Genomic DNA, 7,754 nt, shown 5'->3' with positions numbered 1-7,754 from the left:
GGCGGGGCGGACCAGGCCTCGCCTCAGCGCGCTCCGGCTCCTGGAGGGAGGGGAACCTTTCCCGGCCCAGCGCGCTCCGCCGCGAGGTGGGGCCGTGCCGGGGCAGCTGCCGGAGCGGGCCCTTGGGCTGTGCCTGACAGAGAAGTCCTAGGCCTGAGAGCGGAGCCGCTCTCGTCTCTGAGGCCTCTTCGCCGGGACCGCCCTGCTGGGGCCGTCGGGGCGAAGGACACGGAGCCGCTGTGCCTGCCTCGGCCTCGGCTGTCACGGGAGGGTGCGTCCGGGCTGGTTGTGAGGCGGGGCCGCCTTCTGCCCGGCTGCCAGGGAGGGAGGAGGAGTGGGGAGGCCGGCCAAGGTTTGTGCTCCGAGGGCCCCCGCGGCTCGCCCTCTCCTTCCGCTTTCTTCCCGCGGGGCGGGGGCAGGAGGCGGCCGGCCCTGTGCTCGGGGCGGAGCGGCAGCTCTTCCTGCAGCTCCCCCAGTCCGCCTTGGAGGCTGTCCCGAAGAACTGCGTGTTTACTGAGCGTCCCTTGCTTCATGGCTGAGCTGCCTCTGCGGCTTATCTGTTCAGGTAGGTGACCCGTACCCTGGAAATTCACCTCTGGAGCTCCGGGAGCTTCTGGTGAAGCTCTGTGACAGCCCTCTGGCACCTCTTCCTGTTGGCCTTGGTTTGTGTAGAGGGTGCTGTGGCTGTTGCGGGATGTCACGGTATCACCCCACCCCCGAGGAAGGGGAGGGGTTGGGGGGGAGTAAGGCTAATAAGTAGCTTACGTAGTCGGAACTGCTTTAAAACTTGAGGGTTTTGTGACTCAGTGTTGAAGGATGTTTGTCTCTATCAGTCTGGTATGTTTGCTTGTACAAAAATCTCTGTCTCTGGAGCCGATGGTAAAGTAGCTGCCATAGTTTGTTTTTTTTTTCTGTTCAGTTCTCTTAGTAGTGAGATATGAATAATTAAGCCTGTTGAAATCTGCTCTGGCTCTGTAATAAGAAGAGTACTACAGTTTTTTTCCTCTATGCAGTTAAAATGTATTTTTTTAATACCAGCTGGAAATAAAAACTTGAAAGAAATGATAATGGTAACGCTATTTCTCTTAGGATTCGAAGATGTCTAAAAAGAAACTGAAGAAATTAACTGGAAAGGAAGACTGTTTGGATAGCCAGGATGACAAAGTAGGAACAGCTGTATTATTACTATTATCATTACTGTAATTTAAACCCCCACGTTCAAGGGAAAAGCATGAGTTATTTAGCAATCTTGTGATAGAAGGATTAATCAAATTTAAAGATGAGGTCATTAAGAACAGCAGGAGGGCTGAATTGATCAGACAGCTGCAAGTTCTAACTGGATAAGTAGCTTATGTTTTTGTTCAGAGGCTATGGGTAGTGTGGATACCAGAAAGTAAGAGATTTTTTTAATTTATGTCTTCCTGGTTGAGGCAATTTACCTTAAAACTGTTACCACACCCACTACTGTTTTCCTAGATTGTTCTTTATCTTAGATCATATGTCTTGATTTTCTGATTAATCATAAATTGTACTTTGCAGCATTTTAGCAAGCAACTCTCAAATACTTCCTTTTAACTGCTGAGACATAACTCAATTACCAAAATCAAATGTCAGGTTTTAGTATATTCTGGTACATATTTGTATCTGGTGAGTAAGCTTTTGCTAAGTAAATTGTAAAATTTCAGTGCTCAAGGGAGGATAATCTTTCTGGTCATGCTTGTATGTAGTTTCCCATTCTTTCTTGTTTATATCATCTTCCGGGAAGTTATTTCCTGCCAGTAGTGTAATACATGTCCAATAAATCAGCGTTCAAGTTTGCTAGATGTTTTTCCCTTGGATTTTGTAATGTATATATTAAATAAGAGAGCTTTTAACTGTTGTATCGTAAATGTCCCAAAAATTCTTTGGAAGTGTTTATAAATTAATGTGATGTTATAGTCTTATAAACTGGGTTATACACGTTAGAAGCCTTTTGCTCACATAGAAAATGTAGATCAAAGGCAAATATTTGTAGCTTTTTTTTTTCTCCTGAATTCCTTATTGTTATTCAATTTGTCTTTTTAACGTTAACTTACTCTAAGGCACTTTTTTCCTCTTTCTTTTATAATACAAAGGATAAAAACTTGGCTTAAAACCTCCTATTATAGCTGTAGTGCTATTGATAATGCCGATACCAATTTGAAGAATACAGAGTTTTAACTGTTGCATGACCTCAGTCTGTTTGAGACAGCATTAAATATTCCTATATGCAGATATTGACGAACATAAACAACAGTGAGAACCCAAACTATTGGTAGCAAAAAGACAAAGCAACCTCAGAATAGTAGGAAGTGTTTCTTCAGTGTGATCGTAGTATGGATAAGAGGTATCTTCAGCTCATACAGGTGAGAGTAAGCCATTTAAGTAGAGTCATATTTAGGCATTATGTGAGGGCTTTTTTTGTGTGTGTGATGTAAGCATGGCCACAGATTACAGAAGACCTTATGCCTGTTGGCTTTTAGCGGTTTGGCATATAATTCTGTAAGTATGAGTGAAAGGACATTTGTCACAGTGTAAACTAGAACAGCTTTACACAGAGGTGTCTGGAGGAGTTGGCACTGCTGCCTCTTGGTAACGTGACCTGGATAACTCCAGGGGATAGCCATGGCGTTGCAAACAGAATACCTAAACCACCCTGCTCCAGGATGATATTTACCCCAAACTGATAATGCTAAGAGGAAAGTAACAGCAGAAAAAGTTTGCTTAAGATGGCCAAGTTAAGTGAAAATCAGGGGATTGTCAAGAGACTCCTGAGAAAAGAAGGAGCTAGGTTGAAAAGAAATACTAAAAACATCACAAAAACTCGTGGTTCTAGGGGAATAGGCCTTAAAGAGAGAAAGCGGTAACACAGCAGCAGTCAAACTGGGCTTTATACTGCCGGAAGTTGTCCCACCGGCATTGTGACCTCCACCCATCCCTGTGGAGCACCCTCCCTGCCAGACACCTAGTAGCCCGCGTTCCAGCTGGTGGAGTGGCAGTACCAGGGGGACATCCTGTAGGGTCTCATACCTTGGGTGTGTGTATGCGATGGGGGGGACCTTTCTCACCAGCGTGTGCCTTAGCCGATTGTAGGAGGTACAGCTGTACCCACAACTGGAGCATTCACGTCTCCTACAGCTTGAGCCTGTGTGCCACGGTGTTTTGTGTAGTGCGCGAGATCAAAACTTTCTGGTAGCAAGTCATCTGATCTGGAATCACTTTGTAATTGTTAGTAGAGTTTTTCTGTTGCATTGCTGGTATTGATCCTGAGTGTATAGTTCACTGATTGCCAGTTAATTGAGTTGTTAATAATCCATTAAAATACTTCGATTCCTATTTGATTATAATAATGTCAGTTCAACAGATCTTGCAGATCTCGCAACAGCAAGTTGCATTGATACAGTTCTTATTGGCAGCAGGCTTTGACAGCCTCCTAAATTACAATTTCGTTGGTTTTGCTGCTGTTAAAACTCAGAACGAACCACTGTCAGAAGTTCTCAAGATTTCCATAATTCGTTAGGACTTCACTGGTTTCTGCAATCCTTTTGTTTTTTAATGAAGTGCTTTCTAATGCAGAAGTAAAATAGCGAAGGCCTCATAGGCTTTTGCAGGCCTCTCTAGTTAGGAAAATCTCTCCAGCAGTGACCTAATGGCTTCACTGAGTCCACAAGACATAATTATTGGAGTGAATTATTTGTAAAAGGATGTACTGTTCTGGAGTTTCCTTATCTGAAGTAATCAATCTGTTAACATTCTTTGTTGTAATTTCCTACACCCTGCTGTAGTTTAGAGAAAACCTGAGTCTTATAACCCAAAGATACATAAAAATTAACTGCCTTGTTGGGCAGAGTTCATACCAGCAGTCTGTCATTTTGCTGCTCTCTCCCTTAGCTGCAATAATAAATTGCTTTCTATTCTGACCTGATCAAAATCACCTTCCAGTTATTCCACAACGTGAATACAGTGCAGCTTGCAATATAGACATACCAAGCAGTAATATAACTGCTTTCTGAACAAGGACTGTTTGAGTTCTTTGTTTGGGGACTATCTTTGCTCTTAACCAGGGCCTTGTAACTGCGGTTTCATACTCTTCCACCTAATTAGTAAATCTGATAAGCATTAATAAAACAACTCTTCTGCGCAAATACCTGCCATAGAAATATCCTTTCTTTGGCATTACCCAGGTAGTAGCTGGAAACACTCTTCGGGTAACTTTCTTTTCCCTAAGAATTTTTATAAATATGCAAAAATGTGTACTTTACGTACTGATATACTTGTAGCATATATGAAACACATGAATGCTGAATGTGTTTAATTAGTTGAGCTTTCTCTGTTTATAACACAGAACTCTGTGCCACATTCAATTGTTCACCTGTTGCTCTTAAATACAACAGTCTAAATTATACCTGCCTTTTTTTGAGGTTAACTTATTAAAAATGATAGTGAATCTAGTATGAAATAATAGCTTGTACATCTTGTGAAGGTTGTTTTCAAACTGCAGTTTCCTCTATAAGCCCTTGGATTTTTTTCCTTTTTTTCAGAACTCTGAAGACACAAGATATTATAATCATACTATGAAAGGAGAGACAGAATTTCAGAGGTAAATTAAACAGAACTACTTAAAAATGAAACAGTCACAGACTTTTTAAAATACTGAATTTAAGAACTTTGTCTTTTTCACCAAATAAGATACAGTATTTTAACTGATGAAGTGTTGCCATTGCATTAATGAGTGGATTCTGTCTAAGCTGGGCAATTTGAGGTAGTAGAGAAGACTACTGTACGCTATTACACTTCAAATAATGTAGGAATTGGATCCTTCCAACACTGCTGTCATAAAAAGATCTTTTTGTTTGTTTGTTTTTTTGGGTTTTTTGGTGGGGTTTTTTTTTTTTTTTGTCTTGACCACTGTCTTGTTGGTTTGTATTGCATATTACACGTTATGTTATCAAAAAAAGGCTTCAGTGAAGTCTGGAGGATAATTTTGCAGTGAACTTAGTACCTTTAATAGATTCCGGTAGTCTTGAAATTGTTGATTTCTCCTGATGCTTGAAGTAATTGGTTCCAATGGAAAGAAGGCGATTTTACACCTCAAGCGTAGCAAGCGTAAACAGTGTTCGGAAACTACTTCATGTAAAGTGTGAATATTCTGATGAATCCTGAGATGGAAGAGATCTGGATTGTTTCTTACTCATGGCAGTTTCTCTGTTAGACTGGAATTGTAAATCGTAGGATATTTCACTGCATGTATACGTGCTCTGTCCAGTCCAGTACCCCATCCCTGATCGTGGCCAGTAGGGCTTGCATAGGAAGGAATATGTGAAACAAGACAAGGACAAAAATGATTTTTCCTGTTGTACACCTTTCCAGCTTCTAAGAACCAGTTAGGGGTCTCCTAAGGCAGAAGTTGGATGCCAATTTAAGTTACGTGTCCTACATGAGTTTGCCAAATGGCGTTTACCTCCCTGACATTTTTGACAGCGCTATTATAGAGTAGAAACTTTCTTTGGATATTTTAAATCTAGTGTATGGTAAATTTATTGAGTATCTTCTCTGCTCTTACAGGAAAGTGTCCTATTCAATTTTAATATTGTTCATGATTTCTGTAGAATGTGACTATATTCCCATCAGTCCAAGTTCCCATTCTCCAAGTTCTCCAGTCTGTTTATACTGCAGTTTAAAAGCTGTGCAGTATGTGCAGTATCTGCAGCTGTGCAGTAAACTGCCACACACTCGAATTTTAGGGTGACGCACTTCATATATCATTAAACTGCTATTAAAACTTACCTGTGTGATAAGATGGAACTAGACTTTGTAGGGCATCTCTCAAACTAATAGATAGTGAATGTAGAAAAAGCTTTTTCACAGTTTTGTAAGCTAACGTAGCTGTACAGCTAGGAAAAATGTAAATACTAAAAATGATGTATCAAACTATTTTAAACAACAGATGTTGCTGCAAGTTAGTATTTAAGAACATACCAAACTGGTACTCATAAATATTTAGCTGTAACTGCCTAAATCAAGTGCAGGCTTTTTTTTTTTCTTCGTTGTTGTTCTTTTGTATTAACTGTGCTAGATTACATTACTTTTTTTGTAATGTTTCTATAGATTGAAAATAGAGAAAGATGGGCAAGAGAAGAGGCGAGACCAAAGTTCTAATACTTCTCATGGCGCTGATGGAAGATCCCAAAAAAATTCTCCAAATAGAAGCAAAAGGACAGACAATTCTTTAACCCAAACTGAAAAGCAAAAGAAAATAGTTATCCAATTTAAAGCCAAAGAAGTTAAACATGGAAAAAGCACACACATTCCTGATGTAGTGACGACTAGCAGGGAAAGTTATACAAAAAGTCGTTTTGATGGAACAGAAGGAAAAAGACTGTGGCATAGCTTTGCAGTTCAGAGGGACAAGGCACTGAAGAAAAAGAGAGAGAAAGTTGAACTCTGCAAACTGAAGTTAAAAGCTGAACAAACAATGTTGGAAAAATTTAAGGCATCTCCGTATGATTCACATGTACCATGTAAAAAGGCAGATGAATCAAAAAAACGGAGTGAAGATGTCAGAATTCAAAAAAAGCCATCTGACATCTCTACAGGGACTGTGTGTGATGATAGGCCTTTCAGTAAGAAGCCAAATAGATTATCTAGGACCTGGGAAGAGGAGTATGAAGAAGAACATAAAGATTTTTCTAAGAAAAAACAGCATGTGAATAAATACACACCATCACACTATTCAACTGAAACACCACAACGATGGGACTCCTGTAAACGGAAAAAACAGGATGCTGATTCTGATAAAGCTACTGGTAATTTAGAGACTGAAGAATGGGACTTTGAAGCCCCAGTGTCATGTTTTAAGCAGGTAATAAGAACCCAATTCTTTGTATTATGCAGGTAGATGTTTGAGGCTAGTTTCTGAATGGCAGGCAGTTTTTATAAAAGCAGACTGCCTTCTTACAGATTTCAAACAGGATGTCATAGCTAACTGGATGGATTTTTCTGATCCCAATGTAAACTCTGCTCTGCTAAATGGTTAAACAAATCAGAAGAGTAAAGGCCTTGCATATTAGGACTGTGTTTGCACGTATGCTTTCATAGCTTTATTTTGCTGCTGGAGGTGTGGAATACTTCAACTTAGGTGTAAGTCAACATGGTTGCATAGTTTTTTTGAATGAATAAACTGAACCAATGAAAACTTGCTTGTCAAGTAGGTCCTCATTGCTGGCAAAGTGATGCTAGGAGAACTTGTTGTAGATGTAGGACTGAATTTGTATACTTTCTGCAAAACTTCAGTTTAACTGTGATTGGTTTGCATCTAAGTTCTAGCTTGTGTTTGGCTCTGCCCCTCAGCTTTATCTTGAGTGTAGTTACTTTTTTGTTGTTGTTTCCATTGACATGCCTAGCAACCTGATTTCCGTTCATGTTACAGTAGCATGATCATTTTGTGTGTACACAAAGATAGTAATTACATACAGAATCATGGAATCATTGAGGTTGGAAGGCACCCCTTGAGATCGGCTAGTCCAGCACCCTTGCTCAAGCAGAGTCAGCTAGAGCAGGTTACCCAGGACTGCGTTCAGCCAGGTTTTGATTATCTCTAAGGATGGAGACTCCACAACCACTCTGGACAGCCTCTTCAAGCACTTTCACTGTAAAAAACCTGGGATTTTTTATGTTCAGATGGAATTTGCACTGGGCACTGCTAAGAGTCTGGTTCCATCTTCTTTACACTCTCC

At 40.6% G+C, this 7,754-nt stretch overlaps 1 protein-coding gene across 7 annotated transcripts in view; it reads left to right on the top strand.

Moving 5' to 3' along the window:
- Positions 1–127: 127 nt before the first annotated feature.
- SWT1 (SWT1 RNA endoribonuclease homolog) overlaps positions 128–7,754 on the top strand; it is a 40,888-nt gene continuing 33,261 nt past the window's right edge. For 3 of the 7 annotated variants that reach the window (XR_015259217.1, XR_015259218.1, XM_086753565.1), the window contains exons 1-4: positions 348–565; positions 1,090–1,164; positions 4,560–4,618; positions 6,127–6,880. Coding sequence is in view for 4 of the 7 variants with exons in the window: in XM_086753565.1 (XP_086609691.1) it covers positions 1,099–1,164; positions 4,560–4,618; positions 6,127–6,880 (879 nt within the window). In the remaining 3 variants the exon portion in view is untranslated. Of the gene's footprint in view, positions 566–1,089; positions 1,165–4,559; positions 4,619–6,126; positions 6,881–7,754 lie in introns of all 7 variants that reach the window. The other 4 variants (XR_015259216.1, XM_086753564.1, XM_086753563.1 and 1 more) reach the window with 3 other exon arrangements.

Source organism: Chlamydotis macqueenii, chromosome 8 (assembly GCF_036417535.1).
Source record: "Chlamydotis macqueenii isolate bChlMac1 chromosome 8, bChlMac1.mat, whole genome shotgun sequence".
In the NCBI taxonomy this organism is placed as follows: Eukaryota; Metazoa; Chordata; class Aves; order Otidiformes; family Otididae; genus Chlamydotis; species Chlamydotis macqueenii.
This window is presented reverse-complemented; position numbering and strand designations above follow the sequence as displayed.